The sequence below is a fragment of the Abramis brama genome, assembly GCF_963993115.1.
Source record: "Abramis brama genome assembly, chromosome: 2".
Taxonomy (NCBI): domain Eukaryota; kingdom Metazoa; phylum Chordata; class Actinopteri; order Cypriniformes; family Leuciscidae; genus Abramis; species Abramis brama.
This window is the reverse complement of record NC_139964.1, coordinates 51723183-51749185: the sequence shown is the minus strand read 5'-3', so window position 1 is coordinate 51749185 and position 26003 is coordinate 51723183. Positions and strand designations below refer to the sequence as shown.

The 26003-nt window shown below is 36.6% G+C and overlaps 3 protein-coding genes across 6 annotated transcripts; 1 reads left to right on the top strand and 2 right to left on the bottom strand.

Moving 5' to 3' along the window:
- Window positions 1-1643: 1643 nt before the first annotated feature.
- On the bottom strand, window positions 1644-6503 carry qdprb.1 (quinoid dihydropteridine reductase b, tandem duplicate 1). Of its 2 annotated transcripts, XM_084105691.1 has the most exons (9): window positions 6479-6503; window positions 6242-6356; window positions 4913-5080; window positions 4589-4681; window positions 3798-3894; window positions 2761-2901; window positions 2335-2443; window positions 2166-2249; window positions 1644-1950 (listed from the first exon to the last, which is right to left on the bottom strand). In XM_084105691.1, exons 3-9 carry the CDS (start codon window positions 5003-5005, stop codon window positions 1848-1850), a joined length of 720 nt encoding a protein of 239 aa, XP_083961817.1. In that variant the 5' UTR covers window positions 5006-5080; window positions 6242-6356; window positions 6479-6503; the 3' UTR covers window positions 1644-1847. The 2 variants fall into 2 exon arrangements, with proteins under 2 accessions (XP_083961817.1, XP_083961818.1); XM_084105692.1 differs by lacking the exons at window positions 2166-2249; window positions 6242-6356; window positions 6479-6503 and having other exon boundaries at window positions 4913-5054.
- Window positions 5318-24368, top strand: gtf2e2 (general transcription factor IIE, polypeptide 2, beta). Of its 2 annotated transcripts, none has more exons than XM_084105689.1 (8): window positions 5318-5499; window positions 7601-7761; window positions 19430-19521; window positions 20247-20354; window positions 22970-23152; window positions 23504-23597; window positions 23724-23839; window positions 23985-24368. In XM_084105689.1, the coding sequence occupies exons 2-8, from the start codon at window positions 7602-7604 to the stop codon at window positions 24102-24104; spliced, it is 873 nt and encodes a 290-aa protein (XP_083961815.1). In that variant the 5' UTR covers window positions 5318-5499; window position 7601; the 3' UTR covers window positions 24105-24368. The 2 variants fall into 2 exon arrangements, with proteins under 2 accessions (XP_083961815.1, XP_083961816.1); XM_084105690.1 differs by lacking the exon at window positions 5318-5499 and adding an exon at window positions 5945-5964.
- On the bottom strand, window positions 8964-13453 carry smim18 (small integral membrane protein 18). Of its 2 annotated transcripts, XM_084097882.1 has the most exons (3): window positions 13320-13418; window positions 12333-12384; window positions 9810-10177 (listed from the first exon to the last, which is right to left on the bottom strand). In XM_084097882.1, exon 3 carries the CDS (start codon window positions 10162-10164, stop codon window positions 9952-9954), a length of 213 nt encoding a protein of 70 aa, XP_083954008.1. In that variant the 5' UTR covers window positions 10165-10177; window positions 12333-12384; window positions 13320-13418; the 3' UTR covers window positions 9810-9951. The 2 variants fall into 2 exon arrangements, with proteins under 2 accessions (XP_083954007.1, XP_083954008.1); XM_084097881.1 differs by lacking the exon at window positions 12333-12384 and having other exon boundaries at window positions 8964-10177; window positions 13320-13453.
- Window positions 24369-26003: the final 1635 nt, after the last annotated feature.

Sequence of the window (26003 nt, the reverse complement as noted above, 5' to 3'; positions counted from 1 at the left end):
TAATTCAGTACTCATAGATCTAGGATTGGTCTCAAACCACCACTCTTCTTCGGTACACTGAAGTAAGGGCTGTAAAAACGCTCCTTCAACTTGGCCGGGGGGGTCTGGTGCTGTGTTTCGGTGTGCGACCGACGAGAGAACGAGAGCCACGAAAACCGTGAGTGGGTGTATGACCCAGGGAAAGAGGAAACTGCTCTTTTTAATCAATTTGTAAAATTGGTGGCACCACCTGCCTGCGGGAAGACCGCTGGGGTCTAGCTGCCAGCCCCAGCTGAGGCGGGGGCCGACCGAGACGATGACCAGACGGGTTCCTGAAGCCTCGGGGCCCTAGCTTCCCTGGGAGCGGAGTGATGGCGAGACAGGATGTGCTTAATAGCTTTTGTCTGTTTCTTCACAGCAGAACACTGTTGAGCAAAGCCCTCAACAGTGTCGCCGAAGGCCGCTTTGGGAGACTGGGGCGTCAAGAAAGTGAGCCTTCTCAACGTCCTTCACCTCCGCAAGGTTAAGCCACAGGTGGCGCTCCTGGACCACCAAGGTGGACATCGCCGGACCCAGGGCCTGCGGCATAACCTTCGTAGCTCAGAGAGCATAGTCGGCTGTAGGCATAGTCCGAACTCTGAGTCGGAACTACCCTTTATCCAGATCTTTCAATGCTTTGGCTTGATATACTTGCAAGAGAGCTATAGCATGGAGGGTGGAGGTAGCCTGGCCAGCAGCAGTGTAAGCCCGCCCCACGCCATCAGAGACGAGGTAAACTAGGCCAATGCACATGGCAGCCCGGGCAAGCATGGCACAACTCAGCGCCAGACTCAGACTGAGGCAACACACCCGAAAGAGGAAGCCCAACACTTTAGCGTCTGAAAGTATAAGCTGATGCTGCAAGTGACAACTCATCATCTCTGCAAGCCCCGAATGAGATGACGCATACAACTTGTGACGCAACATCATGTGACGCAACTTAGAGTAATGCAGCATCAAACTCATCAAGGAACTTTACCAGGTGAAAGCACTGCCATTTGGCATCCTGAAGTACCCGGATGAACACTTTCGCACTTATTCGTGCACAATGAGAGGACTGCTGAATGTGCAGTATTTCCAGCAGTGACGAGGTGATTGGAATGCTTCTCACTGTTCCCAGACGAGACGCACTGTTTCAGCTCCGAAGTACAATGCCGGCCAGCTTATATACCTGTATGTACGGGCGTGGTCTGGCATGAAAATTGAAAGAACATCTTTGCTGGGTCTAAAAATCAGGAATTGATTTCAAATTACCCTTCTCTTTGTTTGTTTTTTTATCATCAGGTGCATCTCTTTTCAAGTAGGTCAGGATCCCATTTTCATCAAAATTACCGAAAATTAAAGGCTCATTTCAGGATCCATTTATTGTTGTACTTGTTAAGTCCACTTTATTAAGATAAGGCACCTACTTCACTACCTCTAAATTAATATCTAAGTTCCATAACTTCAATGCACATTTTTTCAATGCTGACTCACTATTCTAGTCTGATCATAATACCTTTGTATGGACTCAAAGGGGAACCTGTAATTAAATTAATCATCAGCGCCACCCAATGGTGAGAAACAGACTGTGACTGTCAAATAATATTTGATAGAGACAAAAAAAAAAAAAGACAGAAACAAAATTCATCAGAATAAAAGAGTTTATTTTGCCATTACATTTAAAAAACAATATCTTTCACATTTTAGAAGACCTAGGATTTATTTACTGTAATTTGATGTTTACATGTAAACAAAAAGGCAGTAAGATACAAAGTATTACTAATGCAGAGACAGTGGTGAGTTATTGGCTTGGTTTGAAGGGTTTTGATTACCATAAATCATATTGATCATAACATTGGCGTAGTTTCGGTTTTTCCATCTGCAGTAACGAGCTGCATCAGAGTACCTGAAGGGGGTCTGTTCTCTCCTGTAGTCCACTTATAGAACAGCCTAGAATGTAGAAAATGCATCATGGCTTTATCCACACACACACACACACACACACACACACACACACACACACACACACACACACACACACAGATGTGCGCACACACGGGCACACACACAGACAACACGCGCACGCGCACACACACACACACACACACACACACACACACACACCTAAAAATACAGATGCTCCCAAGTATACAATACATACTTACTCCGTTATGTACTCTAGTGATGTCCAGGAACTGACATCACCATCTGGCATGAACTTTCTATTCATGGGTGTATCCAAAGTCACTCTAAAAGGAGTAATTAATAGTCGCCTTTAAAAACAGAAATTTGCATGGATGTAAATGAGTCACTTGGCATTTTGTTGTTCCTTACGGGAGAATTGCTACTGCAGAAGATCCTGGAGGAAGACCACTATTTGGCCCGCTCAGACTTTGGCACAACTGATGTACTGCTGCCTTAGCCATACCATAACCAATGCATCCTACAATGACAATGAGATAGAATTGTACTGATACTGCTATATACATGCAAAATCCAAATCCAAAAAAGTTGGGACATTTTGTAAAATGTAATAAAATCAAGATTCTGTGATCTGTAATTCTCTTTAGCTAACTTGCTTTGTGCTGTGAACTTTTTGTCATGCTGAGAGACAAGCATTTGTATGAATGTGAGGAAATATTATATATTATGTTAAAATTGTTATGATACTGGTCATGAGAACAGTATATATATAAAATTAAGCAAAACAATTGTTTTAAGCTAATCTAAAGGTCAGGGAGTAAATACAAGCATACATACCTGCTGTTGGACCCAGTGCTGCTTTAGCCCCTGCTAGTGTGAGCAACCCCCCCTCTCTCAGGTGTTTCGTTGCTAGGTGACTGCAAATTGTGGAGGTCCACACACTCTGCTTCCACATCAGATCAGCATTCTTATACAGAGCTGAGGCATATAGAACACATTCATATGAAGTATAAACTGATATAATTATATACCTGTTCACTTCTAAGACAGAATTAGACTTAAGAGATTAGCGCCCCCTTGTGCCAATACTGAGAATGCAATACATTTCAGAAAGCAATAACAAAAGATTAATTTTGCATAGCAGCTAAAATGTCTATGCAATTGTGAAGAGTGTTTTGGGCTTCTGTGACAAAGTTCTTGACTCGAGATTTACTGTGCAATAAATCAGGTGTTTTTAACCAGGAGGCAGGGGCACACTAGGGAGCCTCAGCAAACTTCCAAAGGGGCCGCAGAATGATTTAAAACGATAGATAGATATAGATAGATAGATAGATAGATAGATAGATAGATAGATAATAATATATAAATATATAACATTTATATAGCGCTTTTCTCTGCACTCAAAGTGCTTTACATGGAAGGAGAAATCTTCTCTACCACCACCAATGTGCAGCAGCAGCCATACTGCGCCAGAACACCCACCACACACCAGCTTATTGGTTGAGAGGAGAGAGTGATGAAGCCAATTAGTGTACATATGGGGATGATTAGGAGGTGATGATGATGGACAGAGACCAACAGGCAAATTTAGGCAGGATGCCGGGGTTACCCCTACACCTTTTTCATCCTGACATCCTGTTTTTTTCAATGACCACAGAGAGTAAAACATGTGACAGACGGATAGATGGACAGACGGAAAGATAGACAGACAGACGGACGGACAGACGGACAGGTGGACAGATAGATAGACAGACATAGATAGACAGATAGATGGACAGATAGATAGATAGTGTTTGAATCAAAAAGTCTGAAAACCTCTGCTATAGATTTTGTGTGGCCTCTGTGTGTACATGTACTAATAAGTATGTACTAACTTTTGGCCTTGGCGCTGCCCCCTGCCCAACCTCCGGCCACACACAAGATGGCATCAACTTTATCTTCACCTAACAGCTCACCGACATCAGCTGTAACCTAACAAAAATAAAAAATAAAGACGGAGATGTAACATGTTTGAATATAACACACAATATTACAAATCAAAAGTATGTTGATCTTTGAATACAGACAGGCAAATAATTCAGGCAGTATTTGGGAATCACATGAATATCAGCATCGGTCGATAATCAGGCCCATTAAGTCAGTTAAAAGAAATTGTAGTTACAAAATCTTACAGCCTTGTTAAGAGACAACTCTGTGAATGTCCTTGAGTGGCCCAGAGCCAAAAATCTCTGGAGAAACCTGAAAATGTCTGTCCATCGACAGTCCCTCCCTATCCAACTTGACAGAGCTTGAGAAGATCCGAGGAGAAGAACGGCAGAAAATCGCCAAATGTAGATGTGCAAAGCTTGTCACATCATACCCAAAAAAGACTTGAGGCTGTAAAGGTGCTTTAACTAAGTACTGAGTTAAGGATTTTAATACTTATGCAATGTACTTATTTCAGCTTTTCCTTTTTACAGATCTGCTTTTTGCTTTGTCATTATGGTGTATGGAGTGTAGATTGATGTGAAAAAAAAGTAATTTAAAGTAGCAACATAAAATGTGAAGGAAAAAATTGGTTTGAATACTTTCGCAAGGCACTAAAAATGTATTTTTCAAGTTATTTTATCTTGCTGTTGCTAGCGCCATGCTTCATAATCGTCACACATTAAATATCTTTTTGTACCTGGCTGGCTTGCTCAGTGAAGGATTCAGTCATCTTAACTGTAACATTGGCATTGGCTTCTTCATTGGCATTGAGATCTATAGAGGCAACCCACTGTAAATTACAAAACACAGAGCTGAAATTACATTATTAACATATCACAGGCAACAAGAAATGCAACTTATAGGTATATTTAATAAGAAATGCATGACACTGGTAGCTGTGACAAATTAATTAATAATTAACACCATTATCACTTAAACACATGTAGCATGTCTGATGGCACAATGAAAAAGCAATTAATTTTCAGCTAGGTGAGCTGTCTTTTGGGCTGAGACAACTTACCCAGTTTTTAGCTCTGAAGTATTGCACACATGCAGAGCCCAGAGCTCCTTTTCCTCCGTAAACAATCACTTTATGGGCTTCAGTAGCAGCCATGCTGTTTCTTTTTTAGAAGCACATAAGAGGCCGTGTTATGCAAAAAAAAAAAAAAAAAATCACACGCGCCCCCTACTGGAAAAGATGAAAGGAGCAAGCGGAATTGCACTAGAGTTGGTTGTTCAAACACTTTAAGATGTTTGAATGAATTTATCATACATTTTTTTCAACAATTTTTTTCCTCAATTGAATGCTTGGAAATATTTGACTAAGACTAATTATGTCAAATTCGAACAGCGCAACAGATGTAATATTCGGTTTGACCATCAGGTGGCAGACGACGTCTTTGCGAACAACAATTAAAAACAAAGAAGAAGAAGGTCGCCTTTTCCGCAGGAAATGCATGTACGTTAGTCGTGTAGCGTCGCTAGCATTCTTTGACAAGCTTCTCATTTAGCTTTATCACTACGTTGACAGCATATGGTCGCTTCAAAGAATAATTAATCTTTATCTGAACTGTTTCTCTCTTTGAGAGAAGGCAGTGAAACATTCAGGTAATTCTCCGAGTTACTTCTTCATTAATTTGTGGATGATTTGCTGCATGTTTTATGTGATGTAACGTTAAGGTGTTTCTGGTTAATTTATTAGTTGTGGTTATTATGGTATTTTGTTGTTATATTAAATATCTTGAACTATAGACTATTATCTATGAACTATGAAAGTTTAAACGTGTTAGATATTTACTGTCCCGCTGGCTTTAAATGAGTCATTTATCTCAGTATGTTAGATATTGCTAAACTTCAAATATTTCTACCAGAATAATGTACATTAGATTGTCTCTCATCTCTAGATCTCTAGATGAGAGATGAAATTATTTTTTTGTGTATTAACCACTATGTGTGTAGAATAAACAACTAGGCTAGTAAACAACACATTTCTTGACAAACCAAAGAAAGTGTTTGTTTTTGTTTTGTTTTGTTTGTTTGTTTTGACCAGATACTGAATGAAAAGCAGTCAAGGTATTTACTGCACTCATGCGAACCGTCTGATTGTGATTATATGATTATTCTTGCGTTCTTATTCTTAAGTGTAAATAATAATAATAATAAGGAATAAGAGCGTCCCAACGTTTGACTGGTAGGTATAACCACAACATCTACTGAGAAGATATATGTTCAGTTAATAGTTTATAGTTTAATAATGCACTGATTTATAGTTGTATTTTGTATTGTTTTCAGTTGTTGGTTTAAAGGGATAGTTCACTTTGAAATTAAATTTTGGTATGTTTTAGCTTACCTCAAGGGCATCCAAGATGTAGGTGTCTTTTTTTCCGCAGTAGTTTCAATTTTGATATTTTTAGGTCAAACCGTTCTTGTCTGTCAGTCATATAATGCAGGTCTATGGTCACCACCTCAAAGAGCAAGCACAGAGTCCAAATTAAAACAATTCCCCATCGTAAGTACACATTGATGGCCTAAGACACGAAACGAGCGGTTTGTGTGAGAAAACGAACAGTATTTATATCGTTGTTACCTCTTGAACACAGCCGCGTCCAAGTGATCTGAGGGCGCGGGCGGGTATAGATATATACACTAGATGTCGCCTTGGCTACTGCAGTTCATTGGAACGAAACCGTAGCCAAGGCGAAATCTAGTGTATATATCTATACCTGCCCGCGCCCTCAGATCACTTGGATGCGGCTGTGTTCAGATTCAGTGTGTTCAGTGCTCTGATTCATGGTTTTGACTTACACCATACCAGTCAAACAAGCCAAACCCGTTACAGAATTTGTGTAGTTATATAGAGCCTTAAAGGAACACTCCACCGTTTTTTGAAATAAGGCTTATTCACCTTCTTTCCTACATTTAGATAGGAGGGCAAATGCATTTTTGTCTCAGTGCATGCATTGTTTTAGTTTGACAGGGTCGGCGCTAGCTTAGCTTAGCATAATGAATGGAATCCTTTGTTGCCAGCTAGCATGTCCTGAGTAAAAGTGATATAAAAAAAAAAAAAAACCCCACCTAATTACTTGTTGTGGCCTGCGTATTCACAACAAGTACAAATAGTGATGCAGATTAACACTAGGCGATTTCCTAGGCAGATATTGACTTGGGACTATATTAGGGGGAAGCATAGGCGAAGCACTGCTACTTGGGCGCAGAGATATCACGCCCAAGTAGCAGTGCTTCGCCTGTGCTTCCCCCTAATATAGTCCTTAATATATAAGTCAAAATCTGCCTAGGAAGTCGCCTAGTGTTAATCTGCATCGCTATTTGTACTCGTTGTGAATACGCAGGCCATAAGAAGTAATTAGGTGTTTTTTATTTATTTTTTTGTCACTTTTACTCAGGACATGCTAGCTGGCAACAAAGGATTCCATTCATTATGCTAAGCTAAGCTAGCGCCGACCCTGTCAAACTAAAACAATGCATGCACGGAGACAAAAATGCATTTGCCCACCTATCTAAATGTAGGAAAGAAGGTGAATAAGCCCTATTTCAAAAAACGGTGGAGTGTTCCTTTAAATTTTTATTTATTTATTATTACATTTCCAGCCTCATTTATAATGTCATTGGTCAAAATAATGTATATACATTTCTAACCACTCAGTCAGTCGAATAATTAACTGTATTGTACGTGTTGTGATTTGTGTAGGATGGATCCAGCTCTGCTGAAAGAGCGAGAGCTCTTTAAAAAGAGAGCTCTATCTAATCCTACAGTTGAGAAGAGACCAGCAACCTCTGAGGCCTCCGGATCCTCCAAGAAGAAAAAGAGCAAACCAGACAAAGATACATCATCCTCCAAAAACAACACAGGTCAGAAAGTACATGTGTTTATGGTATCTATCTTTGCAATTGACTCACTCCTCCTCACTAAGTCGCAATAACTCTCTGGCTGTGTGGCATTAAATTGTTATCGTTCAAAAGTTTGGAAAAAAAAACATTATTATGGGTTCCACAAAAATATAAAACAACTGTTTTCAACTTTTATAAAGGTCATGTGACTGAAATGGCTGCTGAAAAATATATTAAAGGGTAACTCTCACCAAACTGAACGGACGCATACTATTTTTGATAATCTACCCGAGTCAAACATTCGTGTAAAAGCATAATTAGAATGGAAACGCCACTTTTAAGATTTACTGTATTTTCGTTTTCGGTCAAAATGCCTTTTGAATGGGAGTGGGCACTACAGTGGGGGCATATTTTACATTATGTAATGTAAATGTATGTACAATAATGTGGGGAATGGGCACTACAGAGATAGCATCAAAATCGCTATTTTTAAAACACTAAGGAGGCTCGACACAACGTAAAACTGTGCTTGAAGTAATACGGTCAATCTTAAAAGTGGCGTTTCCATTCTAATTATGCTTTTACACGAATGTTTGACTCGGGTAGATTAACAAAAATAGCCTAGGTTGCAATTTGGCCAGAGTTACCCTTTAAAATGGAAAAGAGTTATTTTTAATTGTAATAATATTTTGCAATATTACTCTTTTTACTGTAGTTTTAAACTTTTGATCAGATAAATGCAGCCTTGGTGAGCGTAAGAGACTTCTTTCAAAAACATTACCAACCCCTTACCCCAAGCTTTTGAACAGTAGTGTATGTTGACCTCTTTTATCAAATGAAGATATTCATTGTATTGACATTTTATCTGTATTCAAATGGCCTTGGCATATCTAAAGCATTATAAGCTTATGTTTTGGGAAATGCTCAAAACCAACATTAGCCTGATTCATTTTCAATCTGAATTTCTTAAATTATACAATATAGTTAGAATAGCACTGAGGATTCTCAATTTTAAGTCAGTGAGCCTAACATCATGAAGCAATTTTTGAGTTATAAAACCTTCATCACGGGCCTCTCGGCTGGTGTCTGGTCAACCTTGGTTTGTGAGAGTTACCCAAATTGGTAGTTATGAAAATTCCTACACAGTCCTTCAGCAAAATATGAAGATCCATAGACTAACATAGACTGACATGTACACTTTGATTGAATTTTTTATTTTATTTAAGTGTTCTTGCAATCTGAATATTTTGCAGTGTTTGTTCTGGACCTTGCATTCAGAGTTACATATAAGTTATTTTAAAAGTTGAGCAATTATCCAAACAATATATTTAATAAGTAATTATACTTGTGAATATAGTTTATTTAGAGACATACTAAAAGGTTCCATTTTTCGGTACTCCTGATATTAAAGAACCAATAATATACTACGTTGAAAATTGTGAAAATCAGTAAAAAAACAAAACAATCAAATCATCTCTAGCTCTCACGATGACTTGTTCTAGACATTTATTGAAGTCATTTAAATGTACTTTTAGCAGTAGATGATGATATCTTCTGTGACCCTAATGTGAACCACACATTTTTTGTGCTTATATGATTTTTATTATAGAATTTTAAATACACAATTTTAAGGCATTTGCAAAGATGCAATAATTGGCCTTTAGTGTGCTTTTTGATGTAGAACTATTATTATACATAACAATTATTCACATATTAATGTCACCTAACAGGGAATTTAAACATACACATAGATCATTCCCTTTACTCCAACTGTAGTGAATGTTTGCTTTAGGTAGTCAATTAATACTGTATTTAGCTTATGAATTGCATAATGCTGACATGTACATTTTGTCATCCCGCACAGGGAAAGATTCATGTAAACACATCTCAGAATATTAAACAGTTTATATAGTCGACTCATTAAACAATAGTACTGGAATACTGACTGTATGCAAAGGAAACAATGACGTGCACACACAAGCAAATTTTTCCTTTCTTTCTGGTGTAAATCTCATTTAATATTTTCAGCCATCGAGATGCCTGTGCTGTGTATTGCTGTTGGAGCAAGTGGGAGTGGAGTGCTTCTGTCTCTGTACATGTTTGACGTGTTTTTAAAGGACTCCATTGTGGCGTAGAGCTCTGTCCGAATTTGCAGCCTTTTCCACCAGTCTACTGTTGTGGTGACCGTGTCCGCTGTCACCATGGTTACAACTAAACCACCTCTTCGTGCTGGCGGCGCAAGTCACGAACGGTTTTGGTTTTGGTGAAGCATCCGCAGTCCAGCAGCTCGTAGAGGAACGCCACTGTGGCGAGGGAGAGGATGGTGAGAATGAAGAGGAGGAGAATGATGAAACAGGCAACGTTCCAGCCATCGTGGAAGGGATAGATTTGCTGGATCAGAGCAGAACTGCTGGACATATTCATACTGCAGAGAGACCTATAAAAACAGTCAGTTATTAAAGAGAAAGATGAGGAAGGGTAGAATAATTAGTGTGGGTACGAACAGTGATCAAAATCAGCTAGAGGCCGAGTGATTGACAGATTTGAATGGCAGTTTCTATATGCAAATTTATATGTACTGTATTTTTCGGTGTTGATGAGAAAAGGACATGTATTAGAGCATCATCAAAGGCACAGTGTTTTTTTCATACTGTACTTTAGCTGTCAGTCAGGCATCTTAAGTCGTTGCTTTGCATCTCATTGTTTTTGAGTATCTTGCAGCATGTGTAGGGTTTTCACTACACCTGCATGTGAGATTTAGCTTACTACTCCTAAGAAACGCATCTTATTGGGATTAGGTTAACCCAAAATCATAAATGTTAGTCAGGAATTACTTCACATTTATTATTCGACTAGTTGTTTAGTTGTTTACCAATTAGTCACCTTGGAAAAACATGTAGATTTAAACAAACAGTAGAAAGACATTAAGTACGGTTTGTGTTCATGCTAAAATATTTAATTATTATTAATAATTATTATTTCAGTATTCAGTATTAGTTACTTTTAGGCTTATACATTTACTCTTACGCTCACTAAGGCTGCATTTATTTGATAAACAATACAGTAAAAACAGTAATATCAGGAAATATTACAATTCATAATAGCTGTTTTTTTTATGTAGTTCAAAATGTTTTTGTTTTTTTCTTTGATGGCTAAGCAAAATTTTCAGCATCATTACTCCAGTCTTCAGTGTCACATGATCCTTTTAAAATAATTTTAATATGATGATTTGTTGCTCAAGTAACACTTATTATCACTGTTGAACACTGTTGTGCTGCTTAATGTTTTTTGTGGAAACATGATGCATTTTTTTCAGGATTCTTTTATGAATAGAAAGTTCAAAAGAGCAGCATTTAGTTGTAATATTTTTTTGTAACAATGTAAAAGTCTTTTGTTAATTATGATCAATTTAATGCGCTTTTGCTGAATAAAAGTATTAATTTCTAATTGATTTAAAAAAAAATCTTACTGACTCCAAACTTTTGAATGGTAGTTTATAGGGCTGCACGATGTTGGAAATATCTGACATTTCGAAATTTTGTTTTGCTGCATATATTGTGATGTGAAAAAATAAAATCACTAGATGACTTTAATAGCTCTATTTGGAAAGAATTGCATATGCATATATAAATACAATAGAACAAAGATGTAAATTAAATAAACAGTGCTTTAAGTATTCAGGTACAGAAATTGAAAAATCAGATAGTGAATCAGATCTGTATAGTCTTCACTGTATAAATTAAATATAATTAATCTTTGTTACAGCTTCAAAAGTGATTTTCTCTTTTTTATTTTGTTTGATTAACATTAGTGACAGACACAAAGCAGTAGGAATATTAGGCTGCTGTCACTTTAAGACCGAATGAACTGATCGAATATAATGATATGCATCCGTTTTCTTTTTCAATTGTTTACATTCACGTAAGCTATAAGCGACTGTGTTTAAGAAGATACTAGCCAAGATGGGCATTTTGACATAATTTTGTGTGTATGTGTCCTTTCAAGTACAAACAGACGCGAAAGAAAATGAAATTCTATGTTCGCGTGCTGTCTGCGCGCACAGAAAAAATCTCACACGTTCCAAATTGAGTTAGCTTTCTCATATTCTTGCACTCAAATGGTTTAAAATCACTTGAATGTTTAAACTGACAGGAATTAAATCATGCAAATGATAAACCCTCGCTTTATGATGGTTAAATTTTAAACGAGAATCACATGCGTTTTGAACTGTGGTGCCTGGTCCATACGGATCAACTACGATCCCTATGCTTGACATCACACATCCTGCAATGTGACTATTGCCGATGCGTACATTGCAGTATCGATGCTAAAATGGTATGTTGTGCAGCCCTAGTGGTGTACTTTGGTAGAACATTTGATATAAATATATCAGCCCAAAAAGCATGTACAAATACATGCTTTGAAAATCCACTGGAAGTATAGTATACCATCCAGGCTGCTTTAGCATACTATTTTCAATGTACTTTGGTTTGGGATGGACTAATCCTAATCTTGCATATTATGTAGGACAAGCAACATGCAAAATGGGATGGAGCCATACTAGAGACATGAATTGAGATGAATCAGCTGACCTAGTTTGGTTGAGTGGTCATTGTGTTGTGTAGGTTTAGAGCAGAGTGGAAGCTGAAAAATGATACATTCCATTACGCTTTTGGGTTTCAATTGCAACATTTCACAGATAATTAGATTTACGTATATGGTGTTAAAAGTTCAATCTTATGATTTTTCAAAGGTTTTCTGTATTGCATATATCACCAAAGCAAGATCTGTACATGTAAGGAATGTAATTAGGAACTGAAAGCATTTCCCACGCGTGTCTGATTGTGCACATACGCTGCAGGAATACATCTTCACTTTCAATTCAACCATGACTCAGAAGATTTAAATTTCTTTTCACGTTCATTTGTTAACAATGTTTCACAGGATTTATTTTATTCTTATAAAACTTCATTTCGGAGACCTGGTCCTGTGACATTAGTTTAACTCTTGTAGACATAGACACACACACACACACACACACACATACACACACATATACCTAGTCTTGTCTGATACAGACAGATGGCTTCTGCTTCTCCTGGCCTCCAGAGACCCCCACCCCAAGCATCCCTTAGTGCTGTGCTACCGTTTCTTTCAAGCTCTTTTCCAGTGTTTGTCCTCTTTTTAGAATAGCAGGTGCTAATGGATGAGTTTTTCTTGTTAAATATTCAGTACGCAATCAGTTTGATGCTGTCTAGTCTAGTGTAATGATTTAGAATTGCACCGTCAGCTTCAACTGTCTGGATCCTGCTCTCTGTGTGCTTATATGTATACGTACACTTATGACCAAGATCCGATGTTTGAATTTCAGTTTGTGTTTGTGACACAATATATGCATTTATTATTGATTTGCAGTTTAGTTCGTATGGCTGCATGCCTTGGTGATGCATATTCTCAATATGAAGAGTCAATTACTAAAGGAATCCTTTGAAATTTGTAGAAAACTAAGATGATGTTTTAGTCTGTGTAGTATTTCATTATTAGATGCATTGTGTTGTTCGATATAAAGCAGGACGTACCTGGGTGTTAGTGTCTGGGATGCAGGGTGATGGAGCAGCCTCTTGCTTCTCTCTGTGTTGTCTTTCTTGCCGTTCACGTTCTCTCTCTCTGTCTCCCTGCCCTACCTTAATATGTAACCGTATATTGCACTGGCTGTTCTTAGTCTCTGCTTTGACGCCATTGGCTGGTTGTCCTGTCTTTCTAAGCATCAGCCATCCAACCTACTGTAATGCATCTGCTCTCAGCATTAGGTCCCGCCCACACAATGAATCATTCATGAGTCAATGCCAAGATGCGGCTGAGACTGGCTGTGCTCCCGTTGCCAGGGGTTGAGAGCAGGGTGTGGAGAAGGAAGAGGATGTGATGCTAGAGCTACATGCTACAGAGGAAATGATTCCTTTTACCAGTTACAAGGAGCTTGAGATGTTGAAAATTAGTTTGGAAATAGGATGAGCAACGACAAAAAAAATCTAAAATCAAATCTGAGAAATATGACATCATTGTTCCGTTTCGGCCCAGTCATGCATTAGATTCAGGGTACAGTTTTTTTTTTTGTGTGTTTTTTAAACCATTAAATACATACCTGTACATGATGGATTAGAACAAAACAGACAATTTTTATTTTCAGCATTTATTTTCTCAGCCTCTTTTAAATAAACCAAAAGTTTTCCCATCTGAATAAACACATTAAAGTCATGAAACGGAAGTTGCAATAGTCTTTTCTTCCTTATTGTGACGTTTATCTGAGTGAAACTTGATTTGTCAAATTTCACTGGCCTATTTACACAGGGGATGAAATGCTTTGTGAAATACTGGTCTTTTTTAACATTTAAACTTTTGGTTAATAATGTAAGGTAAACCTTTAATTAAATAAATGTATAACCACATAAGCATCAAATCAAAAAATGTCATGCAAGTTATGTTGTGCATATACACAGATGAGCCAAAACATTATGACCACCTAATATGCTGTTGTTCCTCTGTATGCTGCCAAAACAGTGCTGGCCCGCCAAGTAATGCACTCTACAAGACACCTGAACGTGTCCTGTGGTATCTGGTAATGTTCCTCAAACCATTACCGAACAATGTTTGTGCAGTGTAGCAGGGTTGCATTATCCTGCTGAAAGTGGCCACTTCCACCAGGGAACACCATTAGTCTACAACAATTTTTAGGTAGGTGGCACATGTCAAATTTCTGTCCACATGAATGGCCTTTCAACGGTGGACAGGGGTCATCATAGGCACTTTTGTCTGCAGCTACACAGCCCTATGTCTTGTGACACATTCCTGCCATAACCATCATTGACATTTTGTGTGACTTGCGCCACAGTAGACCTTCTGTTGGCTCTGACCAGACGGGATATCTTTTGTTGCCCTCGTGCATCGATGAGCCTTGGGTGCCCAAAACACCATCACCAATTTGTAGGGGTGTGCGATTAATATCGTAATTGTTGTTTTAACGATGTGCGTTTTGACATTATCAAGTATAGCCTATCCTTCATACACACCCAGAGAGTGCATGCATACTCTACATGATGTAGTCTTGTAGATTAGACTAGTGTGGGTGCACATTTAGAGTGCACACTTTCACTGTGTGATTGTCTTTATTTATATAATTTAGTAATAAATATCACGAGTGCAATTTTTCTCCAGATATCAGCATAACAAATGTGATATTGCTTTTATACAAGTTTAATAAACAAGAAGTTAATATTAAGTGACTTATATTTTAGACATCATATTGCCTGTTTTTGCTCTATTTCGCCAACGAAATTTTTTCAAAATAAAGCCACACACGGAGACTACTTAGCCAGACATTAATATGCGGCCTTGTTAGGAGATGATCAACGATCTTTACTTCACCTGTGACTGGTCATAATGTTTTGGATCATCAGTGTGTGTGTATGTGTATTAATTCAGCGAACTTACTATTGAGAGCAAAAAAACTTATTTCTGTGGATTTAGCCATTCACGCATTCCATAATGAAACGTCTTCAGTAGCATTTAGCGCACAGGAACACTACAATCATAACTTTAACAGAAATTAGGCGGAGCCAAATAAAGCAGAGCGGACGCAGCGCAGAAGTTGTGCGTATGCAGAGCGGGAGCAGTATGCGCCCATTTTGCAGTGTTTGTCACATGCAGATGAACTGCAGCTTGTGTACTACAAATACAGATGATTATCATCCAATCTTTCACCTTTTGACAGGGTTTTCCTCCGACCACTGTCTGTCACATGCTTTGATTGGGCAGCATACTCTTCTTCTACTGTCCCACACACATAACATGTAGTATGTATGTAGTATCCATGATAAAAGTAATCTTAAAGTTAACCCTTGTGTACCCATATGGACATTTTTGTCTTATTTGAGTTTTTTTTTTTTTATCACTTTGCCTGTGTTAATGCTATCTGCATAAAATTTGGCACAGGTCTGTATTTTTATTGGAATTTTATTATTTCACCCCCATTTCCACTAGGTACACAAAATACTTCCTCTCAGCGCCTTTTGGTCAAAAATGTCCGCATTGAAACCCATTAAAACTGCAATTTTTAATCCCAGGGCCATTTAACTATAAAATGATGCAATCTTTGTTAAGAGGCTTTCATTCTGTTGGCAAGGCTTCAAAATTAAACATTTTAAAAAACATTTTTTCAGTTTTGGCCTATAAAGCAAATACTCGCTTTATTCCTGTTTTCTGCTTCGGCATATTATAGGGCCAATTGGATAAATTATGCAGCGATAATTGTGTGGGTGTGTTGGTATGGATGTCTGAGTGTAAAACAAATGTGTGTGCGTGTGCTTGCTTGTAATATTTGAGAGAGAAATATTCAACTGCAAATCAAAAATCTAACCACTGTGTGCACCAGTGGAGTTTCGCTGGCATCTAATGGGGAAAATCTGTTACTGCGCCCAAACAAAATCTTACTGAAAGCTAATTTTTTGAGGTCATCCTCAAATTTGGAACACAACTTGTTTAGATTTATGGCTTTGATTTTCTAGCTGTTATAGAGTTCAACATGTTTCATAAAATATACATTTTATATAAAATAATGTTCATAAATCATTTTCATAAACTTAAACCTATGTAACTTTTTATGACAGTTTTTTTGACACAGACATTTTTGTCCACTATGGACCTATGTGTAACTTTTTTAAATTGATGCACAAGGGTTAAGATGTACCTCTCATTTTAATAATTTAAACAGGCCTTTGAAGTTCAAACTTCAAGTTCAAAGGTAACAAACTTCACCATAAAATCATATAAGGGAGGTGTTCTGTGTTTCACAGTCACCATTTGACATTTAGCACTTTGAAAAAAAAAGAAATAAATTACATGAAAACTCCATTGCCAGGAGTTTTTGCCCAAACTTCAAAAGATTACTTTTATCACGTAAACTACATATATTCATTTAATCCGCATGTTATGCATAGGTGTGGGACAGTAGGGAACACAGTTGCATACCAGCAGAGTATGCTGTCCAGCATAAATCAAAGCACGTGACAGACAGTGGTCGGAGGAGAACACCTGAAAAAGGTGGCACAATTTTAGTTTAGTTTAGTTCAGTTTATTTTTTATATAGCACATTTCTACTGCCTCAAGTGCAGCCCAAAGTGCTGTACAATTCCATCAATAAAACCAAACAAAGAGAATACAAAACACAACAACATAAAATTAATATATTTAGGTCTCTCCTGGGTCGGAATTAAATGCCAAGCTATAAAAGTGCTTCTTTAAAGCCGTTTTAAAAGAATGCAACGTGGGGATGAACAATGAACGATACTCGTCTGTATTTGCAGTCCTTCGGATGAGACGTTAAACCGAGGTCCTGACTCTCTGTGGTCATTAAAAATCCCAGGATGTCCTTCGAAAAAGAGTAGGGGTGTAACCCCGGCATCCTGGCCAAATTTGCCTCTGTCTATCATGGCCTCCTAATCATCCCCATATACTGATTGGCTTCATCACTGTTTCCTCTCCACCAGTAAGCTGGTGTGTGGTGGGCGTCCTGGCGCAATATGGCTGCCGTCGCATCATCCAAGTGGATGCTGCACATTGGTGGTTGTTGAGGAGATTCCCCCCTTCTATGTAAAGCGCTTTGAGGTCTCAGAAAAAGCGCTATCTAAATGTAACGAATTATTATTAGTACTACGCAAGCCACGGTTCATCTGCGCGTTTGACCTGCGCAAATGCTGCCAGTGTGAAAGCAAAATGGGCGCGACCTGCTCCCGCTCTGCATACGCACAGCTGCTGACGCTCTGCTTGTGCGTCCAGTGTGAAATGGGTGTAAGGCTGACTCTAGGACCAATTTTCTCTGTATAATAGCATTATTGGCGAAACCTTTTTAGCAAATTATCTGTGTTTGCGCTCTGGAAAACATCAAAGGTTTCTATTTACAACAATTCTTTTTGTAGCATTGAGCAGTGTAGCCAATCACAGACATATCTGTTGGTGTCTTGAATGCAGTGGCCAATCAGAGGCATTTAAGTTAGCACTGAACAAAAACTGAAGGAAGAGAAACTAAAGAGATTCATTGTACAGTCAGCTTTACTGATTATAACAGAACTTTGTGAGATTGCAGTGAAATAAGATGATTATAGCGCTCTTTCTGCCATGCCAAATCCCGCATACAGTATGCTTGCTTTCCTGATAAAAATATGTGGTTTGTCGGGGTTAAGCTGGGTGGGGTGGGAGGGGAGGAAGGGATTGGTAGGTGGAGAGTTGATTTCATTTGTGTTTTCATGTTCTCATTCTGGCTTGTTTATTGTCATAAAATGAAAGGTCCCACTTTATATTAAGTGCCTTTAACTACTATGTACTTGCATTGAAATTTATAATTTGATACAATGGACTTATTGTGTACATACATCTTTTTACATTGTACTTATATTTTGAAAATACCTGCATGTAATTACAGCTGTAATTAATGTATGTAATTATTTTTGTAGTTACACTGTTGACCCTTCCCTTACACCTTAACCCACCCTTAAACCTACCCATGCCACCACACCTGTCCCTAACCTTACCTGTATCACACCTCAGTAGCAGCAAAATTGTTTTACAATACAACATCGACTCAATAAGTACATTGTACTTATTATTCGATGTAAGTACATAGTACTTAAAGCCACTTAATATAAAGTGGGAACAAATGGAAATATAATTTTTAAAAAATCTGGTTTGTTAATGTCGACATTTTGATCAAAATAATTTATCCTGAGCGTTTATGCTGGGATGTGTAGGTTGTGCGGTGACATGTAACTCGAAACCATTTCAAGGAAATCTATTTAAATGTGTCTCCTTACCCTGGAGTTGGGTCACCCTCTGCCTATGTTCAGAGAATTCATATTTAACGCATTATTACTCAAAATGGAACTTGAAACATGGTTATATTTATAAATGACTAATTGGCTAACACTCGGAAACCTGCCGCCTTCAACAATTTACATCTTTTTACGACTATTAAGAATGCATAAATAACTGGAATATTCCACATTGCGAACAGATGTTGATATATTTATACTATTCTTGCCTAGAAAAAAAATTTCAACATCTTATTATTATTTATCTTTGTTATTGTCATTATACTGTGTTAAATTCCTATCTCACACTATTATTATATTTACATTTAGTCATTATATACATGTTTTTAATTTGATTGCCCCCTTTTAGAACAGGTGGGTTGTCTGGTGAATTGTAGGCTGTTTTGCATCATGCAGATGAAATCTGTTTTTATCAGAGGTTTTATTTTGCATTAGAGAAAGTGTTTTCAAATGGATTATACAAAAGGAATAAATTAAGGCTTCTGACTGGCCAGAGCGCTTTTTCACTTTACTCTTGGTCAAAATAGACCTTGTTGTCATTTATTTTCTGCTCTTTTCATTTTACTCTTGGTTTCTGGTGTGTCTCTTTAGGATGAAATTGTCTGCTGGCAGCAGAGAGAATTTTAAATGGTGTGGAATATAACTGCCAGAAACTAACTTTGTGTTTGAACACAACGTGTGTTATTATTTGTTGTCGTTTGAGAGGGTTGGTGATGGTAGTTCTACATTAATAGCCTAGTAGTTGCTGCACTTACTTATTATAGTCTGTTATCTCTTCTTCTCCTCATTGTCCTCCTTTCATCTTTCAGATCCCAGTAATGGCTCCTTCAATCTCAAAGCACTTTCCGGGAGTTCAGGATATAGATTTGGAGTTTTGGCCCGAATTGTCAACTACATGAAGGTAATACAAAAATTTGCACATTTTCTAACATTTCCACAGTCCAATGGTCTGTTCAACAAACAAAAAATTGCTGCAGTGTCTTATCTGTCATTTTCTTGCTGCTTCATGATCATTTTCTTCTTGCATTAGTGCACATCACAGACTGAATTTCTTTTCTTTCTTTTTTTAGTGAAAAGGTTTATTTTAACTCAGGAGATTTCTGCAATTCAGAATACCTAGAGAATGACACATGGAGAATTAAATGATCCTGAGCTGAGCAATCCACACTGTCATTAAACACATGCTCCCTCCATCAAATGCCATGGGAAATGTCTTCCAAACTCAGCTCATCTATTGCCAGTCTTGTATTAGTACCAATATTGTGATCTATAATGAAGGTTTCTTCTGTTCATTTGTGAAGGTTTTCATATTGTCTGCTTGAAAAACAGTCCCTTGCTCTCCTAACAAGTTTCTCCATCTGACGTAAATAAACATTGTGTGAAATTTCACACTAATATGACTAATACACATTGTCAGAGTAATTTTATAGTTGTTTTATATTATCGTAAGCAGTCTTTTTTTTTATTTTTTTATCAGGCTTGGCAGTTCCCCACAGTGAAATTATGTACTCTCTACCATGACAGTAATTGAAGGCTGTCAGCCTGTAATCCACAGATGTAGATGTAGCTGTGACACATTTAAACTCTTTTTACATCTCTTTGTCTTTCTCTCTCTTTCTTTCTCAGACGAGACACCAGAGAGGAGATACTTATCATCTGAGTCTAGATGAAATTCTGGATGAGACCAAGCTGCTGGACATTGGCATGAAGCAGAAACAGTGGCTTATGAGCGAGGTGTGTGTGCATAAGAGGAAGACATTGGGTCTCATTCACTAATTATTGCGTAGATTATTCATATTTATATGCACAGAAGAACTTCTCACGAAAAAACTTCACAACACAACATATTTCACAAAAGTTGTTCTTAACTTTGAATTTTGGAGTATTGTAAATGAGTGACTGCATGTCCAAGGTTAGTAATTTGCATAAATGCATCCATATAAGGAGTTTTTCAGCCTTTCATCACTCTCAGCAAACATAAAACGCTCTATAAATATGCACTCTTGCCTGAAATTTTTCCATAAATTTTAGTAGGGCTGGGTTAAAAATCGTTTCTCATGTTGATGAACCTATATTGATTATCAAACCCCAAGAATCGATCTTTTGGTCTGTGCTGTTTTCAGTTGATGAATGAACAAAACTTTGTAGCGTGCCTCCCAACCAATATATGGGAACTGAACTGATCTCTTCCTTTTTACTATTAGTTACAGCATTAAATAAACATGAATGAACATCAGAAGGTATGTTGAAAGATATAGAACGACTTACTGAAATGTATCCTGTCTCATGTAATCGCTTAATCAGTGTTTCAGCTGCAGAAAGATGTCAATAAAACAGCTTGTAAACAATGTCACGTAACATTACATTTACCTTAGAAAAAACATTCAATTTCCTTAAACTCGTTAGTCAGCTAAAAAAAAAAAACCTCTAGAGAGGAGCATTTTGATAAATATAGCACTATTGCATATTCATTTTATTTTTTACTTAACCTGTTCGTCAGTATTATGTTTGAATAAATCGGTCATGTTTTTATGATAGCCACCATTCAAATGTTTATATTTTCAAAAAACGAATAGAAACAATGTAATTTAGAAAAGTTATTATCATAACATTATTATTATTATTATTATTATTATTATAAAAACTTTCTTATGCAATTTAAATGTGAGCAGCCTATACAAATCAGTTAACTTTAACCTTTAATATTAATGTACCAACTGGGGTTTCCTGTATAGTTTACAGCATTAGTTGAGAGATATTTATTTTCCTTGAGAAAATTTGTCATAATACCTGATATGTGCCCCAATGAATCAATATCGAATTGAATCAAATATAAATTGGAATTGAATTGAATTGCGAGCTTGTGAATCGAAATCGGATCGTGACCCTGATATCACACACACAATTAGTGAATGACACCCAATGTTCCCTTGTTAAAGGAACATTGGAGGTTATTTTATGCTTAATGTACATTATTTGAACAGCTTGTATATATCATACTGCTAATTACTACTGACTGTGTCTACAGCATACCATACGTATATTCATAGATAGTAGCTTGAAAATAAGAGATAATGTACAGTCAACCAATCATTATCATTAAATTTCAGCTTGAATCAAATTAATTTCTGAACACCCTGCCGGGTTTATTTCATGATGTGAGTTTTCATGAGAACAGTTTTGAAAGAAATCATTTGCATGGGACAACATTCAATTATATGGTTTAGCCATCTATTTATATATAAAATTATCGATTTTAATCAATTGTAATAATTAAAATGATTACATGATATGCTAATCACAATTAGTCACACACATCATGTTTGCCGAGAAAAGTCAGCAGAGAACGATAATTCAATGACATTGCTGTGGCAGTTGAATGAAGCATTGAATAGACAAAACAGCTTTAAAGCATAAAGGCCCGTTTACACCAAGAACGATAACTATAAGCGTCCACACCAGTGGAAAAATATCCTTCTGTTTATTGTAAGCGTGTGTCTGTCACTTTAAATGCTCAATCTCGTTACACCAGGATGGATTCTGATTGGATGTCTATGTTTTTATCATTCATCAGCTGGATAAAATCATTCTTAAAGTGATTCCAGTTTCTCTGTGCCATTATTGTTATAGCTGTGGTGTGAACTCTGCTACTCTTTAATATGGAGAACGATTTTTAGAACTATATCTTTATCGTTATCTTTACAGTTCTCATCCTTGGTGTGAATACTAACTTAAAGGGTTAGTTCACCCAAAAATGAAAATTCTGTCAGTAATTATCATGTTGTTCCAACCCCGTAAGACTTTCATTCATCTTCGGAACACAAATTAAGATATTTTTGATGAAATCTGAGAGATGGCTCTCTCCTTCATAGGCTGCTAGGTAATTGATATCCCAGCCCAGAAAAGTTAGTAAAGACATTGTTAAAATAGTCCAAGTGACTACAGTGGCTCAACCTTAAGTTTATCAAGCGACGAGAATATTTTTTTTTTTTTTTTTTTTTTTTTGCTTTAAAGTGTGGTATTGATGCATGTTCCCTGAAGTAGCAGCTGGACGTGCACTGATTAATGAATTTGCAAAAATATGCTTTGTAATTTGGTTGCTCTTTAATTGCTTGGGTGGTGAGAATTTCTTATTTGAATTTACTTACTTTTTTATTTTATTTTTTATTTTACTTTATTTATTTTTTCATTTTTCATTACAAATTAATGCATTACAATTTTTTTGACCACAGAATACCAATCAAAATCATGTGTTCCATAGAGCCTTGTAATAACACAGCATATTCCTTTTCAAGGGAAAGAGATCCATTCAAACCAAAATAGTAAATCTAACCTCTCCCTCCCTCCAGGCATTATCAAGTAATCCTAAGATTGATGTGCGGGAAGGGAAATATGCCTTTAAACCCAAGTATCATCTGAAGGATAAGAAAGCTCTGCTAAGACTACTGGACAAACACGATCAGCTGGGACTAGGAGGAGTGTTACTGGATGACGTTGAAGAGGGTCTTCCAAACTCTGCCAAGGCTATTAAAGTAACGCACTAATGTCACTCCTTTGAAAAAATAGGTGGATAGAATCTGGACCATATATTTAAATAATCAGTAGCACAGAAACTTCAAAATGTATTGGGACATCATTGAACAAACACACTGTGATTTATTTTATTTTTTATTTTTTTTACGATTTTCAAATGCTCCTTTTGTTTTAGCACTTAATTTGGATATAATATTTATTTGGAAATAATTCATTAACTCACAACATTGTGTATTTAATGTGTAGTTTTTGTTTAGAAAGCAGCAGATGAGCTTTTTTAAGATTTGAAATATTATTATTATTATTATTATTATTATTATTATTTTTTTTTTTTTTTTTTTTTTGTTCAGGCACTTGGAGATCAGATTATATTTGTGACCAGGCCAGATAAGAAGAAGATTCTATTCTACAATGACAAACATTGCCAGTTTGTTGTTGATGAAGGTGTGTGATGATTATCATAATTAAAGAGTGATTAATATTGACTTAATCCAGAATTGTCTGTTAGAAGAGTTCTGGTGATGTGGGTGGAGCTTCTCTATCGTGACGTCAGTATCATTCATTCTCCAGAGTTCCAAAAGCTGTGGCGCAGCGTTCCTGTTGATTCCATAGATGAGGAAAAGATCGAAGAGTATCTGAAGAAACAGGGCATATCATCCATGCAGGAGACGGGACCAAAGAAAATGGTGCGTTCTATCTCTCACATATACAGATAAACATTTACACACAGAGATACAAACACACACTCTCCAGATTGGCTGGTTCATGCATATTTGTGTGGAAGTGAACGGTTGCCGTGAGGTTGACGTGATTTGTCATTGGCTGTTACAGACGCCCATTCAGAAGAGGAAGAAACCTGGAACACAGAGAAAGAGACGGTTTAAGACTCATAATGATCATCTGAATGGAGTACTGGAGGACTACTCTGAGGGAGTTCCCTCCAAGAAGTGACACACACACACACGGCTGAAAAGACAAGACAAGAATATCTGTGTGATGTTTGTATATCTGATCTAACGTCTTATTGCCAAAACCATAAAGACATGCAGACACACACACACACACACACACACACCCCTTAGAACTGTACTGAGTGACACAAATGTGAACAGACTGTAAATATTTTGTTTTACTTTTTGCTAGTGCTTTAAGCAATGACTATTAAGCTCTTCTTTTTTTTAGATTTAATGATTAAACAAGAGCAATCAAACCACATCTATTGTTTTCTTTCAAAGTTATTCATCATATTTAAAAATGCCTTTATATATGCACATACAAAGTGTCTTGAAATGTAGCGTGTGTGTATATAATGTATACTACCATTCAAAAGGTTGGGGCCTTGTAAGATTTAAAAAAAAGTTTTTTTTTAATGAAATCAAATTTCAAATCGATGCTTTTATTTTGAATTCTAGAATCCTGAAAAAATGTCTAGTGGTTTCCCCGAAATATATTAAGCAACACAACTGTGCAATAACAATAAGAAATGTTTCTTAAGCACAAATTATATTTCACAATATTAGTGTTTTTACTGTAATTTTTAATCTTTTGGCTTCAAAAATGCTCTTCAGAAACCTACGGGTGACGTCATGGACACTACGTTCATTTATATATATATTTTTTTTACAGTCTATGATTATAACCCAGCAAATTAGACAGTTATAGAACACTTATAAGAATAAAGGACTTTCAAGTACTTCACACAACTTTTTCCAGCACTTCAAAGCTCAAAAGTCTGAATATTATTCCATTTAAATGTTATTTTTAATGTGATAACCAAAAAAAAATTTGTTCATCCTTCAAAGATTGTCCGAATTTGTAAAACTAAAAGTTTCATGATGTAGGAAAATTAACACTTGGTGAAATACAAACACATTTATTTTAAAATAAATACATGAAATTACCACAGTAGTATAATCAGTAGATGAGGAGTACTTATTGGCTGATTAGCCATTTCCTCTTCCTAACAGTTTTGTTTTGTTTTTTAACAAGTTTTGCTTTTTAATTTATTTTTAGAGATTATCAAATCACTATTATAACATTTAAAAAAATCTGTTTTTGTCTTTTTTTGACACTTTTTGTACTGAAGTGTGAAGTATATATTTGTAGGAAAGGTCACAATGTCTCATGAAAAACTAAAACTTTTCTTAAAATTGCAAAAAAATAATAATAATAATTTAATTATTTTCAGCAGAAATGCCAGTAATTGACTACAATACTTAACTCTGCAAAATCGTGTTGTAAATGGACACATTTACAGCACCATTTTACTCACGATTATGTATAATTTACTTGATTTTTTGAATAAAACTTATATTTAGTTGTTGTTTTTTTTCTTATGTAGTAACTGAATGTATTAAGGCAGTGTTCACAAAACAATCATGAGATTTTAATTATAATTATGATTATTTCATTTAAGATCCCTAATATTGTAGTTTGAATCATAATGTCTGCTTTATAGGTTTAACAATGCAAAAACAAAATCAAGTTCCCCCTGGAACCTGCTTAAATACCCCTGATTGGGATCTCTGTTATAGAGAATTAATTGTATTCAAATTGCAAAAACAAAATTCCAGTTCTAATCTGAAGAACCTGTGGCTATGAAAAACAAATTATCTTACACAAAAGCGGTTCTAGCACTACGCAGACGCGCACAAAGAAAGTGTTTTCCAATGAATAGATGCACTTGATCAGAACACCTCTTGCACAAATGTGAGTGTTGAACGTCATAAGGTTCTGAACGTCATGGTGGTTTTGATGGCATGTTATACGGCTATGCAAGGGTTCTGCTTTGTGTCAAATTGATTATGTGTTTGTTGGCTGAAAGGTTTCATATAATACAGTGTCTTCATT

What these genes read in the sequence shown, in the direction of transcription:
- smim18 (XM_084097881.1), bottom strand. Translation starts at nt 10,164, where the DNA reads ATGAATATGTCCAGCAGTTCTGCTCTGATCCAGCAAATCTATCCCTTC.
- gtf2e2 (XM_084105689.1), top strand. Translation starts at nt 7,602, where the DNA reads ATGGATCCAGCTCTGCTGAAAGAGCGAGAGCTCTTTAAAAAGAGAGCT. An exon ending in ATCCTCCAAAAACAACACAG is followed by an intron (nt 7,762 to 19,429) that starts GTCAGAAAGTAC and finishes TTCATCTTTCAG; the next exon opens with ATCCCAGTAATGGCTCCTTC. An exon ending in CCAGTTTGTTGTTGATGAAG is followed by an intron (nt 23,598 to 23,723) that starts GTGTGTGATGAT and finishes TTCATTCTCCAG; the next exon opens with AGTTCCAAAAGCTGTGGCGC.
- qdprb.1 (XM_084105691.1), bottom strand. Translation starts at nt 5,005, where the DNA reads ATGGCTGCTACTGAAGCCCATAAAGTGATTGTTTACGGAGGAAAAGGA. An exon ending in TCACTGAGCAAGCCAGCCAG is followed by an intron (nt 3,895 to 4,588) that starts GTACAAAAAGAT and finishes TATTTTTGTTAG; the next exon opens with GTTACAGCTGATGTCGGTGA. An exon ending in TCACTAGAGTACATAACGGA is followed by an intron (nt 1,951 to 2,165) that starts GTAAGTATGTAT and finishes TCTACATTCTAG; the next exon opens with GCTGTTCTATAAGTGGACTA.